This window comes from Antrostomus carolinensis, unplaced genomic scaffold, assembly GCF_000700745.2.
Source record: "Antrostomus carolinensis isolate BGI_N321 unplaced genomic scaffold, ASM70074v2 scaffold2031, whole genome shotgun sequence".
Taxonomy (NCBI): domain Eukaryota; kingdom Metazoa; phylum Chordata; class Aves; order Caprimulgiformes; family Caprimulgidae; genus Antrostomus; species Antrostomus carolinensis.
In genome coordinates, this window is record NW_010296109.1 from 10,519 (window position 1) to 36,836 (window position 26,318).

General features: G+C 41.4%; 1 protein-coding gene across 1 annotated transcript in view; it reads left to right on the forward strand.

Moving 5' to 3' along the window:
• Positions 1-4,225: 4,225 nt before the first annotated feature.
• The window catches only part of ANKH (ANKH inorganic pyrophosphate transport regulator), a gene marked incomplete at its 5' end in the record, with an annotated part of 43,357 nt that continues 21,264 nt past the window's right edge, over positions 4,226-26,318 (forward strand). Inside the window, 7 exons of the mRNA XM_010178146.2 lie at positions 4,226-4,442; positions 12,664-12,782; positions 13,966-14,049; positions 16,582-16,752; positions 17,344-17,478; positions 20,555-20,647; positions 24,624-24,719. Coding sequence (XP_010176448.2) covers positions 4,226-4,442; positions 12,664-12,782; positions 13,966-14,049; positions 16,582-16,752; positions 17,344-17,478; positions 20,555-20,647; positions 24,624-24,719 — 915 coding nt within the window. The remainder of the gene's footprint in view (positions 4,443-12,663; positions 12,783-13,965; positions 14,050-16,581; positions 16,753-17,343; positions 17,479-20,554; positions 20,648-24,623; positions 24,720-26,318) is intronic.

Genomic DNA, 26,318 nt, shown 5'->3' on the forward strand with positions numbered 1-26,318 from the left:
CTTTTTACTTTGGGGGTATAATGTGAGGAAGAGAACAGAGCCTGTTTCTGTGAGAGATTAAAAACAAAAGGAGCACTGCTGTAGATGCTGTATCATTTGTGATTAAGGCAAATATTCTTTGTGTGTAGATACGATACATGAGGTATGCATTTGTATCCTCCCCAGTGCTTTCTACTACTTAAAAGTAATCAAAATGGAATTTGATGAAGAAGTGATAGCTATTCCACTAGGCATTTTGATGAGACGGGGAGCCGACCTTTTCCTAGTTTTATGTGTCTCAATTTATGTCTCAGTTTTATTTGTCTATACTCAGGCTTAGAAACAGAAATAGCTTTTGAAAGAAAATGAGTCTCTGGCCTCCACATGAAAGAGATCTGCAGATAAATAAACTCAGTCTGGAGTTAGCCATAATTCTGTAAGGTAATCACAAATGCTTCTCACCTTTGTGGATGAGCTCCCAAGGAAACCTGAACGAAAAGTTTGCACACTGTTTTGAGAGCTAAGTGTTCCCTTGTGAGTTTTACCTTAAATACATTTTAGTCAATTGTTTAGCATCAGCCAGGGGAGGTTGTATTGCAGGGAAATAGTTCCAAGATGTTGATTTTGCTTATGTCCTGTCACCCTACAAGCAGAGCTTGCCTAAAAAAGGCTAGGAAAAGCTAACAGCTATGGTCCCACCTCAGGGGACAGGTTTCTCTATGGCCATCAGTGGAAATGGCAGTGGTTCAGGTCCCCTTCATACAGGCATCAGCCGTTTCCATGCAATAGACACTACAGGGGGAATGAGTCCTGAAGGGCTTCCCACTGTCATGGCTTGTAGCTCTCCTGGCGTCGAGATCAGTGTTCTCCATATCTCACAGGGAGGCAACCATCTGCAGCAACTGATTCATCCCTCCAAGATTGCTCCCTGTCATAAATATTCCAGCACTTTGTCAAATGTAGTTTTAAATGAGGCACGTTTTGGCTTCACTGAGTCTGGTTTCTTTCCCGCGGTCCTGCGCTGTCATCTTCTGCAGCCCCGTGTGTTTTCTGCATTATTCTCTGTTTTGTGCTGGTTGTTGTGCGTGAATCTACTTTATAGGCATTAAGTGCTATAGGGTTGTGTGCTATAGCTGCTTTTCCAGCTCCCCAGCATGTCCTCCTCTGCAGTGGGAAGGATTTCCCATTTTCACTGACTTCGCTGTTGCCACTGCTGCCCTAGTTATTCCCACACCTCATTCCTTAACGTTGGAAAGTGAGTGGATAGTGTCAACAACAGAATAGGTGTGGCTTTCTCATAGGATTTTTTTTATGCTTTTGTATGTCAAATCCAATAGAAAATAAAACATCAGTCATCCAGTAGTCTCTGGGAGGGAGGATCATGTGAGAAATTATCAAACTCTATAGAACCAGCTTAAGAGATGGACTTCGAATTTTTGGCAACAGAGGTCTGTAGCTGTAGATTGGGACCAAACCCTCTCTGCCAACATCAGTGAATAGTGCTGAAGGCTCATGCAGAATAGGACAAGCTAGACCCTCGACATTTTCCTCACAGTTATTGCTTTTTAAATCACTGCCTTTTCATGCTAAAGTTTGTTGGATTCATCCATTATGCATGTCCTAGAAATCTTGATAGAGATCTCATATGATCCTTCCAAGAGGCTAAAGCCAGCTGCAGTACCCAATTGTTAAGATGTGGTTACTGGCTTGAAATGTCATTAAGTGTGTTATTTAGTATTCCTCTGACTTGAATCTTTTGAATGGGAATTTAAAAATGCTAGTCTTCTCTGATTTTGGTGAACATTAGAGACAGCACAGAATTATTCATACAAAAAGGCTCAGGAGGTTGTTACCAAGTCCTCTGGTAAAGATTTCATCTTTCTAGTGATAACATAATGTGTTATAGGAGATATTGCATAAAAGTAGCTGTAGATCTTGGTGCCTGCCTTTTTGAGAAGTGTTTCAGGAATAGGACTTACTTCAACTAACCTGTTCATGTACCTACCAGATCGTGCTCAGCCGGGAAGTGTTGTGTGCTTTTTTCTGTTATTTCTAAAAGAAGGGTCAACAATGTTAATGGCTCTGTTTTAATGACATTTGATGAACAGCGACTTACTGTGACACTTTCACCTACTACCATACTAGGTTAGCTGTTCCTGAAAAACTCAGAATAAAGTGCCGTCACCAATGTATTTCTTCCAGCATCTGGATTTCCTGGTTCTCCCTTCAAGTTTGGTGTAAATAAGCCAGTTGAAAGTAGGATGACATCTGAAATAAGTATGATCTAGCTAACTTCTTATATTAAGTATTGTCATTATTATTATTTTTATTACTACTACCTAGTTATGTGTGATTTTATTGGTAAGCTACACAAATCTTTGTAGAGATGTGCTCTGTTGTGTGTGAAACAAACATGGAATACAGATGATACTGATGAAGATTTGTTATTGATTTTTGTTCATGCAAAAAGTGTACAGAATAGTCAGATAAAAAAAATTGAGACCTTGCCCTGATTTGTATTTTTCTTCCTTTATGAGAGATTTAATTGGAAATCTAACAGGAACTTAGATTGCAAGATTATAAACTGCATGGCTGGCATGCCATGAAAGAACAAATGCATGTGTCTTTCATATTGCACTCTAAAGCAGCTTTATCAAATATGTGGGATTTTTTGTGGATTTAAGGCTATCAAATATGACATCAGCAGTTTCAGGCTGCATATAGCAGCTGCAGGTATTCCATATCTAACACGTGGTATTTTCAGGAAGGGACAAACTGGAGCAAGAGAGATGAAAACATTTGGAGCCCCAGGTGTTCAGGTCAGAGCACGTTGCAAGAGAGAGATTTGCCAGATACCAAGAATGGAGATGTTTGTATTTTTTACAGTATTTTGCTATGTTGACAGTATAGCTTTACTTTGAAAAATTAAGCACATTTTACAGAAAGAGTGGAAAATAACAGTAGGAAAAATGCTCATTTCTGCTATGGACATGCAGTTTATTTTGAGGTCAATGGGAGTCGCTTGCTTATATGGTTTTTGGAAGGGGAAAAAAAAAGTCAAAAGACTGCAAAAAAAAGACTATGCTTACATTTGAAATGGAAGGACTTCACCACAATTATCTGCTGATACTCTGCCTGGTTTGTTCATTCAGAAAAAGCAGTATTAGAAATGCTGTGTAAGTGGATAGACAGAGATTTGGATGGTAGGTTGGAGAGATGTTCTTGATTGGCCTCATTGTCATGGCTCTGTCAACACACATCAGCTGTAACCCATAGGAACTAAATACTTGTGATAACAAGTTGTATTTCATCCTTAATGCTTTTTGAATCTAATCCTGTTTTAACAGTTTGCTGGGTGTACCAGATGATTGATGTTGTCACACTGTGGATAAAATTTTATTATTCTGTCATTTTTATTCAATATTTTAGAAGCATTATGGTGCAAAGTGGAATCTGAAGAAATTTTTTCTATGGATGACCATAGTTATAAAAATAATCCATCTAATACTCAATGATTCATTGGCAGACATTTCCTAAATACAGACCTAGAATGAATTAGTAGGTTAGTTTAACCTGAATATATCTTGAAATACATGTGCTGTATTTCTTTTAAAATATGTTACAAGGAGATATAAATGAATATTGGATCAGAACCTTTCAAAATACATGAAAGGAGAACAGATACGTTTAGTCACATGCATATTTAGCCTATTTCATAATAAACAATTTAGGATGATATCAGCTATTCACAACAATTAGCTGGGATGTAGTGAAAAGCTCATTATACTGAAAAAAAAGTTTGATCTCCTGAAATTTCAGCATAAAATGTCAAGAGTTTTTGTCTGTGAAGATGGCCTGCAAGGACTGTGCTTTGTTCAATTCAGGTATGAGGCCTCAAAGTGGCATTTAAATGGTCTTGTATCATCCATGATTATCAGCAGGTCATAAAATCACTCTAAAAAGGAAAGAGACTGACTTCTGGTATAGCAGGGGCTCCATTATATCATTTAGAAATAGATGTTTACCTATCTTTAAGTCTACTTTACTTGGATTTACTGTCCATATGAAATTACGAAGTTGCCTGTGTCACAAGTTGCTGCTCCTTAACCTAGAGAGATAAGGTTCAACTTGGGGTGAAAACAATGAGTGCTGAACTTGCTTGTTCCTTCAGAAACCGGCTGCAGAAGATTGGTTTTGGTACACATACACATGTGCTACATTATTTTCTCTCTCTGTGTTTCAACAGGCCTTGAATAGGGGCATCGCTGCTGTCAAGGAGGATGCTGTGGAAATGCTGGCCAGCTATGGGCTGGCATACTCCCTGATGAAGTTCTTCACGGGTCCGATGAGTGACTTCAAAAATGTAGGTCTGGTGTTTGTGAACAGCAAGCGAGACAGGACCAAAGCAGTTTTGTGCATGGTTGTGGCTGGTGCTGTAGCTGCTGTATTTCATACCTTAATAGGTAAGGTCACTTCACATCTAATTAATATGTCTATTAATTTTCTTCCCTCGCCTGTTCTTCAAACTGATTAATCTCTAGGCTTAAGATTTAATGTATAAGTGCAACAGGAGATGCAAAAAACATTAAATTTCTTGGGCTGGTATCATGCCCATCCACACAATTTTTATTACTTTTTAAACAGGTTGTTAAGTGGCAGATTCCACCCCCAGGGCTCTCCTACCTGGCAGAAAAATGTGCTCCTGATCTCTTTCAGTAAGGTGTGTGAGCAAAACTTTGGCAAGGTTGACAGGTTGCATGAAGCTCAGTCTTGCTGTTAGGTAGTGATGATCAGCTAGCAGTATCTGCCCAGGTGGGTTTAGCAGGGCTTCAAGGTGTGCTTTGCGCTGACTGTTTGTCAGAACTGGGTGGCATTGTCAGCGTACTCCCTCTGTACCTGTCCCTTTGCTACTTATGTCACAGTACAAAACTCTTAGGCAAGTAGGTGCCAGCTTGCTCATTAAGATATCAGGTATTACTCTCTACTAGCACTAGTCATCATCTATTTCTGTTGAATAATTAATCTCTAAGAGAAGAAGTAATTACTAAGAGCACTTTATGCCAAAGTGAGACCAGCTCCCTGAGCATACTCTGAAGCAAAGAAAATACACAAGCAGATATGAACTGAACGCAAAAAGTACGGCAGCCACGGGATCTACAAGTTCCTGAGAGCCCGGAGAAATGTGATATCAACCCAAGCATCAGCCGGTACCACAGCAATAAAAAGCCATGTGACCTGGAAGACTTCAACTTCATCCTCTTCAAGAACCGCACCAGATTCCCTGCACCTCTTGGTTCATTCCACAGAGACAAAGCCTCTGGACCTCAGCAACGAGGAATAGGAAACTCTGAAGGAAGAAGCAGAGAGTGCATTGCATTCGACAGGTACAATCCTAAAAGCTGGGAGCTCTAAGGGATGGGAGGAGGGACGTAATACAGCAGCCTGTGGAGGTTGTGTTGGTTGGCCAGCAGTACAGTTGAGCTGAATGTCCAACAGTAGCAGGTCATTTCATTGCAGGAAGGTGGGAAATGCAAGTGTGATGGCAATATCCAGAATTGCAGTGTAGTTACAGAGTGGCCTGCAAGTGAGGCAGCACTCATTATCACGCTGTTAGTATCTCAAGAGCAGGATGTGCTGCTGCTCAGCATGTAGTTCCTGGCCAAGTAGGTACAAGAGCCACCTGGTAAATAAGAATGCCCCCTGCTCTTATCCTTTAACAGACTGCCAGCTGTGTTCACCAGCTTTATGTGCCTCTCAAGCACTCGAGTTTGTTTGACCATCATGTCTCTCATTCCACCACTGGTAACAGCAGCCCTGTGCTGTTTACCTTTATTCCATGATACAGTTGTAATAAATGCTTCCAGTAATGGCTCACTAGCTGTGGCAACTCTGCCAGGGATAAGCTGTTGCTGATTTTGTAAGCTGAATCCATGCATTCAAGTTAATTTAATGCACCAGTATCGATTGGTCACTTCTTCAGTATGTTTACAGTTGAGGCTGCTTTACTGAGTCAGTATTATAAACTTTGGGCCATTTGTATGTTTGGCTCTCATGTTTCTTTGCTTGGAATGTTTCTTCAGCCCCCAGAGCTGCTCTTCTTGTTGCTCGCTTGTTTTCCTGCCAGTGCTGGTCAAAGTTTTTGGCTTTGCCAGCTGGATAAAAAAATATTTTCTAGACATCCAACATTTTATTTTAAGCTATGATAGATTTTAAGAAACTTTAAAGTAAAACTATCAAATTTCCAGGTGAAAGAAGTAGCTGGATTTTCCATGTGGGATTTTTTATTGAAGGGAGGTGTTTGGGGCAGCCATTGGAAAACATGCCAGATAAGTTTCTTGCCTTTGCATGGGAATGGAGCCCTGCTGAGTTCAGAACCTCTGAAATGCCCTCTCTGCAGATATTGGGGAACAAAAGAAAACAGAAGGCTATACTTACTGTGCTTTAAAGTCCTTAATTAAAGGGCTTCACACAATCTTTCAGCTGCTTATGGTAACAGACTGCAAAATATTTTTTAGTATTTTAACTTGTCTATGCCTGAAAATATGCAAAGGCCACAGCAGACTGGCAGAGCGCCCGAGAGAATGGAGTTAGTCAGATTCTAGCACCAATTGCCTGGGTGATGATGTTGCCAAGTTTTATGTTCCAAGTTTCCTTTGAACATGTTTCAAATCCTGATTATTCTTTGACCCACAGATGCACAACCTGCCTAACAGAGGAAGAGAAGGAGTCCAGTGACAGACAGGCAGCCTTCTAGGACCTGCAACTACTCCCCAGCAGCTGCAAGCCTATCACAGACTATCTATAGGAGACAAAAATACATGTTACTGATGCTCAGCAGATGAGTAAGAGAAACAGCACTCAGGGGACTCAATTTCTTCCACATGCCATGTGTATGGGGCTAAGGAAGATGACATGACTGTCTGCCATAGACTGTTGAAGCCCAGGAAGGAACAGGGAACAAAAAGCCCAATGAAATAAGGAGGAGTGCCGAAAGTAAGAAGGAAGAAAACAAGTGGTGGTAGAAACACAGTGACCACAATGAATCACCACATTTCCAACTGTGATAGAGATATTTGTAGTCTGCACACACAGCTCTTCACAAACAGCAGCCTCTACTTGGTTAAAATATCAAAACAGACTGTTTCACCCACCTGACTCATGCTTCATTGCCTCAGCACCAGCTCCCCCCTACTGCTCCCCTACAGGGGCTAATGCAGTCCTCTGTAGGAGTGCTTGGCCGAGCCAAACCACTCAAACTCACAGTTTTAAGCTCTGTATTCCTAAGTCATCACCCCACCACATTCCTATGAACACCTGCAAAGTCCTCACCAACAGTTCCTATCAATCCACTGTACAGGTAGCAGTAGGAACCAAGAAACAAGTTGACTTGACCAAAGGGATTTGAAACCATATTCTTGTGCCCTTTATAAAGCTGCTGCAAACCTTGGTCACCACAGTATTCCTGCTTTTGCTGTTTCAGTTGTGATCTGGAAATAGGAGATAGTATGCTGCCTTCCTTCCCTTGTGCTATTTTGGGGGTAGCTACTGCCACCAGTTAGGGTTTCCTTGTGGGAAGTTCGCTATGTAGCCAAGTTCTAAAGCATCTCGTTATTTCAGAGATTGGCTTTTGGTGGGGATATTGGGCTGTAAGAGAAGGGATTCAAGGTGCTAAGCCTGTCTGTGCACATTTTTGCCATCTTACTAAAATGCTAGCTTGACAGAGGAGAGAAAGTATTTATGTAATGTTATGCTAACATAATGCATTTCATACTGTTGCTGGTAAGCCCTCCATACTAAGTGGGTCCTTTTAACACCAGTGTCATGAAGGACATGCATATTTTATCCAGCAATAAACCAGCATTGTTCAGCCTTTCACTAGTTTACTGAGAAATAGTGTACTGAGAAAATTTATTTCCTTTTGCATATTAGTATTACTTTCTACAGCTCTCAGGGAAACATCCTCTTTGCTTAGGTAGACATTCTTAACTGGGACCCACTACACCTGATTGAAAACTGCCTAATGGATCGTTTGTCATTACCAGGAAAAAATGTTGGGACTTTAGTAACCAGGCAAACATGTAGCAGACTGGATGTGTCCAGACGTGCAAATTATTTGTTTTGTGCCGATTTATTACTGACAGGCTAGTGGGCCTGGGCCACTCCCTGCACAGATTGCACGGGGGAAAGCTTTTGGCAGTTGCTAGTAATTCCACTGATTCTTTTGAACTTCCCACATGCATGGTCACTGCTTGTACATGGAAGATCTGCATGAGAAGCAAGACATAGGTATAAGCCCACCACTTCCAGCGTAACACAAGAATTTTCTAGAGACTAGGAGTTACAGAGTGGCTTATGACAAACTAGGCTATTTTTTCCAGTAAGTCTTGTTCCAACATACCCGCTGTACTGGCTCATAGTAAACATTTTGCCCTGGAAAAAGATGATAGCACAGGAACACAAATTAGAATATAATGCAGGGTTGCATTTTTTTTCTTTCTAAAAGATGATAAAATGTTATTCATTAAAAATATGTCCTTCTTCAGCATCTTCAGATGGCCATTGCTAAAGCAGTAACATGCTTCTCCAGCTGCCCCAACCTTTCTCCCACAACAGGGGCAGTTTCTTATCAGCAAGGTATTCAGGGCAGAGGAAGAAGGAAGAAAGCCTGTGACCAAAGCATATGTGGGGTTTAGGATAGCAATGACTGGGTTTTAGTTAAAACAGGCTAATTTTGAGACTTCTGAGATGTTAGCCTACCTAAAGGTATTTTCAGAGATCAACAGTCATTGATAGATTTGGAAAAATCAACTAATGCCATTTTAGAACTAGAGCTGAGCACAGAAAAAGATGAAGTAATCAGTCTGTATTGAGATGCTCCTAAGCTGGTTTTCTTTTTAGTTCATTTATAACTGTGAGCAAAAAAAAGCACAAAGTGTAAAATACTCTGATCACCTGGGCTTTCACAAGGGTGACACAGGCTTCTGCTTCTGCTTTAAGTCAGGCTAATCAAAGATGTAAAGAAATCTGTGTACCCTGTGCCACCTCCAAATTAAGATTTGCCATTCAGTTTTGGGGGTTTTTTTTCCAAATTGGCATTTTTCTATCTGCCCAAATCACTTAGCTGAACAAAATCCTGACCAGCACCAATTCTGGCCACATGAGCAGTCTTTCTGACAAGTAACAGAATAGAATAGATTTTTACTTCCAAGCTCATTTTTAAAACTGGCAGCAAAGTATGAAAATGGAATGCATCTAAAAAGAACACACTTTAACCCGAAAACATTTTTTGATTTCTTTTTCTCCAGTAAAGCTAATACTGACATATGTAGCTCTGTGTCTTGAAGTAGATGGTATCGCTTCCTGTGTGGGTTCCTTTTTGTTTTCTTTGTGATGTAAGTACAACATGCTGGGTAGTAGACAGCCTCAAAATGACTACAGTACAGCTATTTTGTTTTGAGACTGCTGGCATCATTAAGAGTGTGTTCAGTTGTTTTAAGAATGTCTGAAGTTTATGTAGTAGTAATTGTCTTGTTAGAGAAATCATTGTAGGCAAGAGGAGATCCAATTAGGTTTGCAGTTTTCAGTGTCATTTCTTAAGCTTCTGGGTTTTAAAACTGAAATGGAAAAACCAAAAGCAAGAATTCCTGCTTAAGTTCTGTAGCAAAACTGATCCATAGACATGTCAAAATAAATGAGGTATTAGAGAAGAGCAAACAGGCAGCTTGTCTTGGAGCTGGACTTCTCTGTTTTGGTTGAAATGATGCAAGAAATGGGAAGAGCCATCTGCTTTAGATTCATGTAATACTCTTCAGATCTGTTGTCTGTGTTATTAATTTTGTACCATGCTTCATAGTAGTTTGTAAGGTTGGCCAAGGTTAAGTTCTAATTGCATAAGCAATTGCTTTATTCACAGCTCAGAGACACATGCCTGTATATTTGTCAGTAAATCTCAGCTTGCTGAGCCCTTCTTTCTGAGGATGGAAACATTCATTGACATCAGCAAAAATGATTGCGTGCTTTCACTGACATAGGGAAGGTTGACTATGGTAAAACTAGCTTTTAAGTTTAACCATTATGATTTAAAAATCAAAATCACATTAAAAAGTGCAGTTAGACTTTTTTTGGATGAGGGGGAGAAAAAAGAATCTTACAGCTTACACAGCACAGCGCTGATATCCCTAGAAATCTTAAAAAATGTGATACTGTGGACTGTGGCGATTTAAGTCCCTTGAGAGTGCCCTGCCAATAAACTACAACCCTGTGGTGAACTGTCTGTTCCTAGAAATTAGAGTAGCTCATCCTCTGACCACTCTTAATTGTAATTTTTATGTGATAGTAAAATAAATAAAAAAAAAAAAAATTAAACATCCTTATGCCTTTTAGAGCCAAAAAAGTTACTTACTACTCATTTCTAAGCACTTTAAAAGTCTGCTTTAAAGCAGGAGAAGCCCAGCAGGTGAAGTGCATGGAGAGTGACTTCTGCAACGTACTGTCTTCCCAGCACTGTGCTGCTGGTGGAGAACCCTCCTCAGGACCCGGACTCTGATTCTCTCAGTCTCTACGTGGGGAATAAGGCTGGTGTGTTTGCTGTAGCAGTTTTCAAGTTTTTGTGCAGAACTTCCACGGGACCTAAGAGACAGCTCAATGAATCTGACCCTCACCAACGGCTTGCCTCTCCCGCCTTCCAGACTTCTCCTTCGTTCAAATAAGTTGATTTAGAAACATGCATGTACTGCCCTGCCATAAAAGCAGCTTTCTTCAAGGACTTACCATGCAAAAATCCGTGCGCAACAGGAAGTTTTCAAAATACTGAGCAACAATTGGTGTATAGATATTTATGCAAAAATTAAAAGAGGTTGTGCTTGATATGTGACTGGACTGCAGCAAGCACATGAGCGCTTAAAGAACTAAATTGGCCTTCCTGGACTCAGGAAGGACGTAGGAATCCTGTTTTAAAGATTTTCCCTAATCCCATTCAAAAGGAAACAAGGCTGGGAGTGCCTCAGGAGGGATAGCTAAGCAGCTTGGGGATTAGTGGGTGAACTGAAAGACTGCAAGTCTGAGAGTCATGGTTCAGATGAAAGACACATAGATAGGGACCAGCACAGGGAAAGGGGGAGTTTTTAACATTTTAGCGTCTTTTGGGCAGTCCTGGTTATCTGGAATGAGGCTTGTGCCTGTTCCCAGTGCTGTCATACCACCTTCTTTTTTACTACCTTGTTTACTCTGTTGTTCAGACTGAAAAAGTCTTTTCAGTCCTGTTAACCATTTAACTGCTGTATCCATAAGCCATCACAAAACAATGATGACTTATGCTCCTCTTTAATTGCTTCCAAACACTGAGTTATGAAAGTTAGTTTTAGGCTAAAAAGATTGAATGAAGCAACTAGTTTTAGCATTTGTCAATCCAGTTATTTGACCTGCATGCATGAAAAGGATAACATTCCTGAAATACCCCCTGTGAAGGTCTGTACAGTGATAATAGAGTTGTTACAAATGGAAAACCAGTTAGATGTTCACATTTGAAATAATTATATTTGAAAAGACACAAGTGGAAGAGAACTGAGGTAAGATTCCCTAATCACAAGTAATTCTGACATTACTTGTGTTGAGAGGTTGACTTTACCTTCTTTTAACAGCTATTACAAGCGTACAGAGGAATCTATGCAATAATATGCCGGTCTAGAACGTAGTTTATAAAAGGTTAAAAACTATTTGGATTATTTAACTGTGCGTATTATGTAAGTCCCCATAGTTGAGAAACTCCAGTTGTAACCAGCTCTTCGTTATTCCTGGTCAAGGGGAGGACTCTGGGGTTATTGAAACATCTGGATAACACGGGTATTAGCAGAGACACGAGCAGTTCTTTAGAGAGACATGTGGCGAGCCCCTGCATTGGTGCTGTCTTTAACCCAACACCTTGGGAAGAGAGACCTGGCAAGAGGCATGTTGCCCAACACTAAAAATTCTTGTCTTGGGTTGAAACAGGATGGCAAAATAACATACTAGCAATCAGAAGTGGCAACCCCCTGATCTCCAGTGGTGCCCTTTTCTGACTTGTGGCTCCTAAGATGCTGGCTTTAGATAAGGAAGGAAACTAATGTGCTGACCAAGGCTGCCCAGAGACTGTACAGTGCCCTGACAGGTCCCAACAGAGGTCATCATTAGGCAGAGTAAGGGAGAGGCATAACAAGTGTAATTTGTTGCATGCTTTCATGATGTGTAGTATCCTTTTACAGCTTTGGGCAGGTAACGTCATAAGAATGCAGTGACAATAGATGGTTTCAGCATATTTAAGGTACTGCATCCCATGAAATACATAATGCCTGGTGAAAACAGCTTTTCTAACAAAGAGCCTTGAGTTAATGACAGAGCAGTAGATTTTCTGCAGTACCAGTACGTTCATTTAGCAAACAGATGTGGCACTTACTGTACTCATCTCCCAGTCCAGCCATTTGTTATCACTCCTCTGCCAAAGGTTACTTGAGAAAGAACCATGAGAGCACTCTTTAGTAATAAACAGCAGCTGGTGAGGCTGTAATATCCTGAAGCCCCTACAGCTGTTTGCTTAGTGGGTGCATGTCTGAGCTCCTAGATGTCACAATCTTTCAGGTACTGCTGAGTATTTCACCCAGAGTCCACACATAACCTTTATTATTCATTCCTGTTCTTGTGTCTCTACAGCATATAGCGATTTGGGGTATTACATTATTAACAAGCTGCACCATGTGGATGAATCAGTAGGAAGTAAAACTCGGAGGGCTTTTCTTTATCTTGCTGCCTTCCCTTTTATGGATGCCATGGTGAGTGCCTGATTTAAAACTGAATTTTAGTATGAATGTTTTGGGGGGGAGTTTCTAACCTTAGTTTGCAAAGTCTGCTATTTGATGGGAAACTGGAGGTATGCAGAAGGAAGGTGTGTCCTTTGAAAGCAGTAGCTCTGGATATACCTGGATGCATCATGTCCTGGAAAAGCAGATGCTTTTTCCAGGTACATCCAGAGCTACTTTGCAAGCAGTAGCTCTGGATGTACCTGGAAAAAGCATCTGGCTGGACTTTGAACATCCAGAGATCATGACAAATGTAAAAAACCTCAGCTGCCATGTTAGAGTTACTGTATGTGCATGCTGGAAAGCACTGATCATCTTGTGATGAGCTGCACTATTTGTCTGTCTGTCCTTTCGTTCCAATTTGTAGTGAAAGTTGGATTTGCCTTGCATTTCCAGATCACCTGCAGAGCTCACCAGGAATAAGCTCAATACTTTCTCAAAGCAAATTTGTTGAGAAGGTATTTCATACATCAGTTTTTGCAAACACAGCTAAGCCCAGTGTATCTCAAACGCATGGGCAAGAGAGCCACCCATGGGGGTAGGTGGCTGCTGCTCCTGAGATCACTAGGCTTACTGCTTGTGGCCTGCACAGCATAAAAATATGGCAACTCTCCTCTACTTGTGTGTAAAACTGGTAAAGGATAACCTTCATTCAAAGCATTCCTTCACCAGTTTCTCTACCACTTTGTCCACTTGAAACAGCTGACAATAAAAAGAAGTTGGATTATTAAGTTTTCTTTTCCAGACAAGGCTCACTATAACTCGGTGAGCCAATGAATATTACACTTCAGAGGTGCATGCAACTGGTGATGATGGGAAACATTTTTTCCCTGGGATTATTTAGTGTGATAATCCGTCCTGTGCAGCATCTGATTTATGAAGAACGGGCAGTTTCTTATTAGATCTGCTCAGAAATCTCTTTACAGTCTGTAAAATTATTTCCATTCTCCCTTTCAGCCCTGGCAACAAAGAACTGAATGCAGTAGTGCTTTCCCTGCATTACTGGATTAACAGGTTCACACCAGGTACTGCTGGTGGAAAAGAGCTTTATAAATTGTTTGTATACAACGTAATAACCATAAAACAGCATTCTGGGACCTGAAGTCATTCCCAAATGTCATAATCGTTCCCTCCAAACTCCTGTGCCTTTTTTCAGGCATGGACCCATGCTGGGATTCTGCTGAAACACAAGTACAGTTTCCTGGTGGGATGTGCCTCCATCTCAGATGTCATAGCTCAGGTAATGACTCCTCTTAGCAATCACTCTTTCTGTTGTGTTACAGACTAGATGCTTTCCTAAGCAGGGACTCTTTTGCACGAAGTCTGTCTTTGCTCTCTACCCTGAGCAACGCACCAGAGGAAGTAATCTTGTGTGCTGTTTTCTGGCCGTTTCCCCATTGTGTGGAGGCTGTTTGCTGACAGTTGCAGTGCAGGGTGATCTCACTTGACTGGATCAAGTCAGTCCCAAAGCAATGTCAGAAGGGAACCAGGATTGTCTGGGCTACAGTCATGTCTTCCAGCACGTCCACAACCTGTTTCAGAATGGCTGAATGTATACAAGTGTGCATCTGGGAAAAAGAAAGGTCAGGCAAAAAGACTGATGGCTGCTACCAGTCCTGAGGCTGACAGAGTGCTTTGAAAGAGACCTTTCTCCACCCTGTATGTTCTCCCTGGTGCTTTGCACAGTTGCCCTGAAATCCTGAGTGGAGCTTGTAGGTGAAGTGAAGGCTTGATTCTCCAGTTCACCTGTCAGTTTTACACATGCTGTCTAATCCAGCCAAATGCAGTAGTGAAAGCCATCTTCTGAGTGCCAGAATGGCACTATTCTTGGTACTAGTCCAAAAGGTGAAGGCTCAGAACTGCCTTCACCTTTTGGGATCTGTGGTGATAGTCTCTGGGTGATGCAGAGACCAAATGTTGTTTGAACTTCCATTTGTGAGGGAGGTGTTAAATGTCCTGTTGCTTTGTACTAGACACACTTAAAAAACAACATTCATACACTCTTTTGATGGCCAGGGTTGTAGCATTTGAGAACCATTTGGCCCTCTTTTTAAAGCATATATGAAAATACTACGAAATGAAGAGTCCCAGCACCTGTAGACTAATTGCTGTACTGCCACATTACCAGCTGAATAGTGTAATGACTGGGTAAGAAAGAGGATAATAACAGTATAACATCAAAGGAAATATGAAGTCAACAGCACTTAGTTCAATTTTCCATAGCATTTTCCTCCCACTAAATGTGAGCAAACCATGAACCAGGTTGAACTATTCAGTCAGCTGCTATTCTATGTTTGGCAGGTCTGTCCCTCTACAGTACTGCACTAAATCCCTGAAGATAATACCAATTACTGTAAATTACCTTAACCTTCAGGATCTGCTCTTGTTCTGATGTGACCTACAAAGTTTGCTGACCCTAGATGCATGTCAGGTCATATACAGCTAAATACAGAAACAAATTCTTATTTTAGCCATGGTACACATGCCCTTCCCACAATGGTTGGTGAGTGGGGTGCCAGGGTTGTGAAGAATAAGACACCTGTCATCTTGTCTCAAAATATTGCACAGGGCAAGAGCGAATGTGGAAGACAAGAAGTTGTGACACTCTGTGCCTCAGAACTCCCTGCACCTACATCTGCTTCCTACACAAGCTATAGGTGTGCAGGCAGTAGCTAATTCTCCTTGGGTAGCTTCATATACACACTTACGCACTTTCTGTGACTGACTTTGCTTCTGTCTACTGAAAAACAATTCTTTTGTAGGCTTCCAAAGAGCAGTTTTGTGAACCTTCATAAACAGCGTGGCCTGGCTAATCAACATTAAAAAAGTGTGATTTTTTTTTTTAAGTATTTCTTGAGCTCTAGCAATGAAGGAGAGAATCTTCCTCTGAATAAAATACTTTGTATTTCTTGTAACTCACTTGACTACCAGCATGTCCCAGTGGGGTTGTCCTTGATTTTGCTGTTTACAGCACCAAAGACAGTTGGCTTTCCAGTTGTGCCTTGCCATACAGAGACATTTGGAATTTAACAGGCACGACATCAGCTCTGTACATAACAAAGAGAAAAATATATTAATCAATTCCTTTGCATTTTCTGGATTGAGCATTTAATCTTAGGAGACTGAATTATGAGCTGTGCATTAGCCCAAAAGTTTCCATTTCAGTTACATCAGTGTGGCACTCAGCTGAAGAGAGAATGATGAAACACTGAAATTCCACTCAAAAAAGTAGAAAATTAGGATGACATTAAGACTTCTTGCTTCTAAATGCTGAAGTGAATACTTTAAAACATCTGGCTTTTTAACTGCCACTGCACACCCACCACCTTCGCCCCACTAACCCCCCCCCCCCCCCCAAAAAAAAAAAAAAAGTAGAGCTTAGAAGCTGACCTAAGAAGAATGTCTCCAGCCTCAGTGTATATCAGAATAGCACATTCTCCTGGGAAGGGTGACACTCAGCCACATGCTTGCTGCCAGACCTTGCCAGACTGTCATGCTAACCTTCTCCTATTTATGGCGACACTGCCCATACCTTCAAGTACTGCTTGACAGAGCTTCTGTGTGATGCTAACTCTTGCTCTTCTCATTTGTATGACTGAATGCAGGGAGGGTCCTGACTAAAGTTTCAAATACCACAAGCTCGAAGTCAGATAGATACTGTAATCATGCATGGTTGTTGGTTCAGATGGATGAGCTTGGAGTCAGACAGGAGATATGTTTGCCCTAAAGAAACACACAAACACATTAATGTAATCATTTATATGCCCTGCAGGTTGTTTTTGTAGCCATTTTGCTTCACAGTCACTTGGAATGCAGGGAGCCTCTCTTGATCCCAATCTTGTCCTTATACATGGGAGCACTTGTCCGATGTACCACGTTATGCCTTGGATACTACAGGAATATACATGATGTCATTCCTGACAGAAGTGGGCCTGAAATGGGGGTATGTTTTCATACTTGGCGTTTTTTCAAATTCAATAATTTTAAACTTGCTTTCTGTGTTATATTACTGTATTAACTGTGTATGAAGGGCCTCCTCTCTCTGTGCTGCAGGAAAAATCACTTTCACTTAAAGAGGCATTGTAGAAACTATTCCAGCAACAGTGCACATGAGCCAATGCTTCCCGTGGCATGGATGTGCTGTCTACTGAGCACCTCTGTGCTGAGCTGTAAGACAGCACAGCATGAACTAAGTGGACACCTTATTTCACAGGGAAGAAGGTCTCAAAATTGTTCTTTTTCCTCAAATGACATATTGGTTTTCACATATCTTTGTCTGGTAGCCAGAACAAATTTTGCAGATAGGTATCTTATGCATTATTTGTTGACATCCATTACACAGCTTCTTTTGAATCAGTATTACTAACATGAATGAAAATATTTTAGCTTCTTTATACTGAAAACCATTGAAATTAATGTACCAAACTGACAGTGGATGGGAAAAGCAAAAGTCTTTTCTCTGTGCTTTTGGTTCAGTTCTGTGTGGTTTTATTCCAAGCCCACTTCTTTTTTTATTTGTTCTTATGTGTTGCAGGGAGAGGCTACAATAAGGAAGATGCTGAGTTTCTGGTGGCCTTTGGCATTAATTTTGGCAACTCAGCGAATAAGTAGGCCCATTGTCAACCTTTTCGTCTCCCGGGACCTAGGTGGCAGTTCTTCAGCCACAGAGGTAAGAAAGTCAGTGCTCCCCATTACTGCAAATGGCCATTTACAGAGAGTTGCCTCTGTGTTTCTCTTCTCAGATGTGCTGGCAAGAAAAAAACTGGCCTAAGTACATTTCTCTTTAGTACTCTCTTTATCCTTGAAAAGAAGACTGCTTGGACTCTTACCATGAGCATTTCTGCCAGGCTTAGTGGGACCTTACCCTCAACAAGGCCAGTAGAATTTTTTCACTGAACAGTTCCTGCATCCCACGTTTTCATGCTCTACATAGAGGTACATAAGGTCTAGAGCATTCAGATCCCAGAGATTTTAGGACAGCCGTCAGTAGTCCCATGTTCCAGTGTTTCCTGTCATCTAGTTTTATGTCTGTGCCAACTGATGTGAAATTACTGTTAGCTGTCAGTGCATCACACGGAATAGGGTAGACATGTAAGGAAGGACATAAAAAAAAATCTGTCTCCTGGTTGGCTCCTGATTGGGATATGAAATGTACCGTGTTTCTCTTGAGGAATTGCAGATTACCCCAGTAGTCTCCTAGAGCTGATGGGAGCCAGACTTTTGACTCTGATTGTAGTGCAGAGCCTTCACCAATACTCACAATGAGCTGACTTACTCTCTTAAGAAGTCTGAGGGACCTTTACTGCCAGTTTTGGTGGGAGGATATCTAGATCCATGTAGTCATTAGCAAATATCTCATGTTTTTTTCTATGAGAAAAACAATGCTGGAAGATACTAAATGGAAAGGAAAATTTCAAACAGCTGATGCCCAACAAATACTGTCTCAGCACTGCTTGTCATATGTGATACTGTGTATTTCACTTACTCAGGAGTTGCCAGTGACTGGAAATGAACAGCTGCTGAGAGACAATTTCAAAAATGTAACACTTTTACATGTGTAAATCAGGGATCAGTCTGTGCATTAATAGCAGTCTTAATACAAGGGGAGCCAGAGCATGTTAGCAGAGATCAGTTTTGCATTTCTTGGTGACTTTCGATTTTAGATGCATCACATTTCATGGCTAGCCAATTGCATTTTGTTTATATAAGGATGATTCCAAATGCAAGTCATAGCTGGTGGTTTGCTGGCCTTCTTACACTAAAAGTAATTGTCACTTTTCAGTTTTCTCTGATTTCCGAAATAATTGTCTCTGAAAAGGGAGGTGCTGGCAACACAGATAACATCAGTGTCTGGAGCATCAGTATACATGGGAGTTTTATAGGTACCCTGTTCAATAACACCAGCAGCTTTCATTGTGAGCAGGCTGTCCCTGTGAAGGGGTTAGGGTGCAGCATGTGCACGAGGACAGCAAGTCCACTTGTGCTGGCGAACTCCTGCTGCTTCTGTTTGGACTGCGAGCACAGCGATGTGACTGGGGTACCTTTTCGGTGTTGGCTTTGATGGGGGATTTTTTCACCTGTCAAATACTTATGTTCTAGACATTTAGGAAAGCTTTCATGCATGTATTTTGGGATCCTACCAATTGAGGAAAAATACTGGAAGAAAAATCACTGCTAAAAACTGCAGTAGTTTTACTAGCTATTTAATCCAGGTGAACAGCATACAAAATGCGGTAGTGAAGTAATGTTTTCTTTAACAGTTACTGTGTCTTTGCAGTCTTTTTGGACTTCACCATGAAAATAAACAACAATCTTTTATATTCCTTATTTGAATTCATCTGCTTAGTTTTCATATAGATGGAAATTCTGCTGAAAATACAATAATGAGTAGGAAAATTGCAATTTAAAAGGGTACTGTCTTAAATTCCAGTTTGTTTTATTTGAACTAATTAATTTTTCAAGTTACATTAAACATTATTAAAGCTGCAAGATTAACAGGGAAGAATCTTTCCCCCTGTCTTCCTCTCTATGGATATGACTGCTTTCCTCCCCTCTTTTTAAACAGCAAAGGGAACAGATTAGCTTGTTACATGATCCTGTGTTTGCATAGATCTTTAACCAAGCAAGAACTGCAATTGCATTTTGAACAGGAAAATGGGGTCAGATAACCAAGAAAATGGGCATGAAAAGTTTAGGAGCAAAACAGAGACAGCAGTAGTTAAAAAGGGTCTTTCTTAATACTACCATTGCCAGATACAAAATTAATCTGAATTCAGGTGGATTGTAACAGAGCTGAACCTGCAAACAAAAGGCAGTCAAATACATTGATTTCTGGAAGGGAGAGAGACAGGCAGTTCTCAGTATAGATGCACACTTTGGCTCTGTGGACTAAAAAACTTGAGGTGACAGTAGTTTTCCAGGCAGCTGCAGGAAGAGCTCCCTAAACACCTTTCCTACGTGAAGGACATGAAGTACATGTATTTGGAATTTTTCTTCAGAAATCAGAAACATCAGTAAAATCTTTCATATATGACTGTATAGAGGTTTTTTATGTCTTTGATGTACCACTTGGACTGTACTTGGGAAAGTGCCAAAGAGCCTAGTTTTAAATTGCAGGCAGTGAGTTGTTTCTTATGATAAAAATGGTCCTCTGGAATTATTTTTGTCTGCTTTTCATTGATTAACACCAAAGCGGGGAGAGCATTTGTCTCATAAGTGCCTCCTGCCCTAGAGCAGCCAGTTTGATGTCCAAAGTCAGTCAGCCACTGAGGCCTACTGTTTTGTAGTCAGTGTGTCTTACTTAAAAGTGTTTTACTTATGAATAACCAAGTAAAATATATATAGATTAAGACTATGAACTATGATACGAAGCTACCATGAGCTGTGAGGTGTTCTGCTACTCAAGTGTCTGTAGGTAAAATAACTCGGGAGCAACGTGGGAAGGAGGTATTTGGCTAGCTGAGGGGCACACACCAGCTCAAGTCAACTATTATCCCAAAGTATCAGAGTGATGGTGAAACAACAAAGCTGAGTAACGTAGCGTCATGGCACGAAAGATGCCCTATGCTTAAAACATTGAGCCGAATGATGGCTGCTCTCACAGTCTTCCTGAAGCAAAGAGCTTCCAGTCACCTGCCTGATATCCCATTCAGTCGCAGTCAGTGTGGTGGGAAATGGCACCCTGCCTTAGTGTAACTGTCCTGTTCGAAGATTTGAAGTTCATGTTTCCTTCTCTCTTTTCATAGGCAGTGGCAATTCTGACAGCTACGTATCCTGTGGGACACATGCCCTATGGCTGGCTGACAGAAATCAGAGCAGTGTACCCTGCTTTTGACAAGGTGAGTGCCCATGCTAGGGGTGTAATATATACCCTCCGTGTGGTTTCACATCCATGGGCCTCCTCTTTCTCTCTGTTACAACATTTTGATTTAGGGTTGGCTTCGGTGATGTCAGAGGAATTTCTGCCAAACAAATATGAAGAAAGTTAGCACATGGCTCCATAATCCAAGTGTAACAGATTCTTTAAAAAGTAAACCAACCAAAGATTAAATAGGGCTATATTAAAGGTCATCTATTGTTTTGCTTCTCTTTACTTTAGCTTTTGATACCTGTTGTTCCTTGTCCCACTGATAAGGTTTTCTTAAAATCCTAGTTAAAATGAATTGATTTTTGATGGCTTCATGCTGTTGTTTATGATTTTAATCTTAGCTCTGTGTTACAAGATACCGTGATACCTGTTGAATAGATAGGTGCTGTATTTTTAAGGCTTAAAACATGTTCTTGCTTACTAACAATGATGTAGCTGCTTAGTTAACAAAGTAGTTTCTCAATAAGTGTCCAGTAGTGAGTGAGCAAACTCACGTCTCTTCTCCAGATTCTGCAGTATCTCTCAGATGGGTTTGGGTTCATTTGCTTATGTTAATTTTTAGCAAAGGTTGTTTTATAGACCAACAGTAACACAGATAACATCATACGTTATTTTAGTAGTATGGACTTAGCTGACCAAGACTAAGAAGATTTTTGTTGTTGAATCATTTAATTATGTAAGAATGCTTCTGGAACTGAGTGCAGAGTAAATATATAACCAAAATTAATTTTTTTTAGACTCTTTTTTGCTCTGTTTTAGAACTGGTACTCACTAACCCATCTGTTGTGTGAAGAACAGTCCTGTCCTGTGACACTGTAATTCAAATACCAGATGCCCTCCTTCCCTCTATTTACCAATTAGTAACTGAACTTTCTGGTTCCAAATATTGATGAAAAATTTGCTTGCTTGCTTAGGGATGTACTTAACTGAAGCAAGCCCCATTTGATATGATCCATCATATTTCCAAGGAGAATTTAAAAACAGAACAAAGAAAAGGCAAATCAGTCATAACTTCCTAACTTGTCTGTGTGCAGCTAAATTGACCTGGCAGATAAAATACAACATGCAGATTTTCTCAGAGGTCATGCTGCTAAAAAGGGAACTACAGATGCAAAACCAATAAACTGCAAGATAAAAATGGTTTGGGATACGTAACGCAGGGGCTGCTAACCTCATCTGTTATGAGCTACAATGAAATGCACTATTGCCAAGCAAAATTAACAGCAATTATGACTCCTAAATCCAGGTTTCATTTTGCTCGTGGAAGTTATGCTGACAACTTTAGTGGTGGCAGGATTAGAACATGTTTTGTCTGTTTGTTTATTGCAGTTAAAAAGCTGCTTATAGAGCTCTTGCGGAACAAATGTGAGGAAGAAAAAGCTAGTGTGAACCACAGATAGGTACAATTTATCTAATTGCTGAAAAAGTATATATTAGGGATTTCAGTTGCATGTTTTAAGAGCAATTTGGCATAAAATGTGCTAAGTGAGGTAGCAGCAGTTTAAAGTGTGTATCTCATCCTGGCAACCATGTGTGCAAATGCCTCCACCATTTCTTTCAGACAATAAATACCAAACCAGAAACCCACAGTGAGTTTTTTTAGATTGCTGTGAGAATTGCTTTATCCTTGGTCACAGGTCATTCGTGTGTCACTATACCTTTCAAAGGCTTTGCTTCCTTAAGCTAAGGTACTTTCTCAGAAGAGTCCAGACAGAACCACTTTTTATTTCCAAAATCAGTGAAACCTCTGTGTGATTTTCAGATGCTGAAACAGTTTCCATTCATGCAAACTCCATTTTCTTTTGTCAGTTACTCAGAAAGCTGGTAATGCTAATGGCCATCAAAAAGACGCTACATTGCCTTAACTGGCTGATGGGATTTGTGATCCAGAAAGTATGCCCCTCTACAGTGGCTTTGCCAGAGAAGTCAGATCTTGTCTTCACAGGGAAATAGTTATCTCTGTCCACACTTGCAAGAGGGATGCAGAGTCCTCCTTCAGTCTTCTATGTGATTCTGTGTCCAGAGCAACCTCGTGGCCTAGCAGTTAGATTCAGGTTAAGGGTTACTGCTGATTTGCTGAAAGAAAACAAACATATCCTAGTTCTGTGCTCTGTTTGCTGTTTTATATGGTGATTAAGCCATTAATGGACTGTGCCATCTGATTCAGAGCAGCAACACAGACTGTGAGAGGACTTGTGAATGCTATTTATCTGATTAATAGATGGGAAAGGGTATTAGTTTTCCTCCATAATTTGGATAGTGTTCTGAACCAAGAACTAAAGAGTGTGCAAAGGATAGGAATAAAGAGTACCTGGTAAAAAGTTAGAGCGAAGGCTAACGGCAGAGTTAGCAGCAGCGAGGTAGGAGCAAACAAGAGCCGTTTTCTTCGCAGCCCTTTTGAATGGCTGGATTTGGATGTGCTTTCCTTCCTCTTCTGTTATTTTAGCCTTTCCTTCCTCTTCTGTTATTTTTTATTTAAAGTTGAGCCATGCAGCAGAGTTCATTTAAACACTGGCGAGCGATGTAAGCAAGGCCTATCCTCACATACATAAAAACTAACAGTAACAAAGTTACTTCAGAAACACAAGAAATAAGAATAGACACGTGAAAAATATGTTTACAGAGAGTTTTCATAAGCTGTTCCCCAAAAGGGCAGGTCTGGGAGTAGCTTCCTGCTCTAGGGTCTAGGTGGCCTACATGCATCTTCACGTACTCAAACTTCCAAGCAGATATTTAGGCAGGAGTGTGGGGCTATCCAGGTGCCATCACAGCACTGATCACCACAAAAATCTTTAAATTGCAAAATTCCATCAACTACTCAAATATGTGTGATGTATCCCTCACAGAGCTCACGTTGGGTTTGTCCACTCCCAAGACTTGTTTGCGTAAGTTCCTACTTCTCTTACAAGTAACTTCAGTAAAGGAGGCTGACTGTGTGATGGGTACTGCTGTTCTACCTGCGTTACATCAAGGATGAATAAATGTTGTACTACAACAACATTTATTGTTGTCAAAACCCGCCTGGACGCCTTTCTATGTGATCTCATTTAGGTTCCTGCTCTGGCAGGGGGATTGGACTAGATGATCTTTCAAGGTCCCTTCCAATCCCTAACGTTCTGTGATTCTGTGATACATCTCGTGATACAGGTGTTATTAGTGTGGGCACATACTTGTGTATCTCAAAACAGCCCCAGGGTAAAGGCAATAGTTGAGCGAACATCCTATTGCTACAAGGTTCCTAATGGTACCCTGCTTTTGATATCCCATCCCCTCCTTTCACAGACCATTTAGTTTGGTTTTATGTGTTCCCCAAGGGCAATTATAAACCTTCAGCTTCATTTGCTGTATTAGACATTTGGAAGAGGGCTTTTGTTGTTGTTTTAAGTAAAACTTTGCTGCCATGTGAGTAGAGAGCCCATGTTTGAGGTGAAACATCTAATAGTCCTAATTATGTTCTGTTCATTAAACTGCATTAACAGAGCCAGCTGTTCCAGGAGCTTTGTTCATATTACCTACTTGTCTAATTGGATCAGTAAGGGTGCTTGCATTGGCGTGTGGATTCAGTACCACTCTGTGTTAAAAAGGAATGGAATCCTATTTTTCCTGTGAAAACATGCTACAGACTTTAAACCAAGGTAAAAAAAAAATCATGTGGAGTTTCCTTAGAAAGAGCTACCACCCTTTTTCAAAGCTGAATATGTTAAATAGGACTTATTGCTTAGAAAAGTAGGGAGATTACTCAGCCCTCAGTGACCATAGGAGCAGTTGCTGTCAGTTTAAGCGGAAAATATTCTGTGGCGGTACTCAGAAAGCTCTAGGTTAAAAAGCAAACAAGCAGAGGCAGACATGCACGGGCACAGACGGGTCCAACACATGACCCTGGTGCTGTCAACCTCACAGTAGTCTGGAGCCAAGCTAATACTCGTTATCTCTTTCTCTCACCCTAGAATAACCCCAGCAATAAATTGGTGAACACCAACAGCACTGTCACAGCGACACATATCAAGAAGTTCACTTTTGTTTGCATGGCATTGTCTTTAACGGTAAGAAACCTTTGTTCAACTCTCTGGCTTTCATCTAAACTAGATAATTATCTCCTCTACCTAATGCTAAAATCACTAGTGGTTCAAGAACGGTGAGTTGTCTTTTCTTATGGAACTCTCTTGCTTTTATTTGGAGGAGGGAATGTCATCTTAGTCCTGGAGTACTAAGAAAATCAGCTATCATTAATTCAGGCTAGACATCCTAAGGGTGCAAGTGATTTTATTTAATTCTCAATACTTTTCAAGTCAACCTCCACATGCAAGGAGATATGAGATCTGTTTTTCCTTTTTTTTTCTCCTTTTTTTTTTAAATGAACAAAACTTCTGGTAACCAGGGTGTCAGGAAAATGAAAAACCACATTTGTCTCATGTGCAGTGGGGATAGCAGCCTGTCCCCAGGTGTCCTTCATCTGCTGTGAACGGTGGGAAAGGCAGCGTGTGACGCAACTGGAGTAGCTGCTCCCTGCTGCTTCACGTGGCACTGGTCTTCCATGCTGGGGTTACTTTCATGCATGTTGGTTTTGTTTGCTCTCAAAATGAACTAAAAAGGGCAATTTCAGAGCCAGGGCTGATGCTGACAAAAGGATCTAAAGCCTTGTCTGTGCTGGGAAGCATTGTGAAGGGCTGACATTCAGGGAGAAATTTTGCTGAGCCTGCAAAACGACCAGCTTGCACACGTAGGTACAGTGCACCTTCCCCAAGAAAACTGATTCTACACAAGTCGTCTTAGCAACAGACAGGATGTTGTGGAAGAAAACTCATTCAGGTGATGGGGATCATAGCAAGTAATGGAGCAGATGATGGGGGTAAGTGCAACTTCTGTTTCTACCTAGGATGGATTTACATTAGTGCTTGGAGCTGGTCAAGCCACCCTCTTCCCACTTGGGGTGGACTTGCACTAGCAACCATACCTCTGTCTGTGACAGACATTAGAAGGTTCGTGATCCATGCGCCGTTTCCGAAGAAGTTCTGGGATGGCTTCTGTCAGGGCATCTCCAGGTGCCAGGACCACCAGGGTCAGTCATGGCAGAGTCTGGCAGCCAGGGCCCATCCCATCTCCCCAGCCAGGAGCAGGAGCAGGGCAGACGAGAGCACCGGGGCCCTGGGCATCAGACACCGTCCTGGGGACAGGGATGGGACAAGGCCAGGCTGGGACATGGGTCTGTGGGTGGGCCCAGCTCAGAGGGGCCCATGGCCGGGCAGGGCAGGGCTGTGGGGAGCTGGAGCCCGGCCCTGCTGCAGCTTCACTGGGGCAGGGGCTGACGGGGAGGGGGCCGCCCAATCCCGGGGGGCTTACATGGGGTCCTAGTCTGTGCGCAGGGTGAAGAGAGCCCTGGGAGTGGGCAGGGATGGTCAGGGCTGGCGGTGCCCTCAGGGCCATGACAGCTCCTCTCCTCAGTACCTGCACTAGCAGGACAAAAGCCAAGAAGAACCTAGAAAATAAGTTTCTCACAGAAAAAGTCATTCCTCATGCTAGAAACCCAAGTGAGAAATTCTGCAATTGCTTTAGGATACAATGCTCAGAGTCCTAAAACTGAACCTGCTCAAACCGCAGACAGGTTTTCTCTTTATCCCCAGTGCATTGCATGGGGTAGGTGG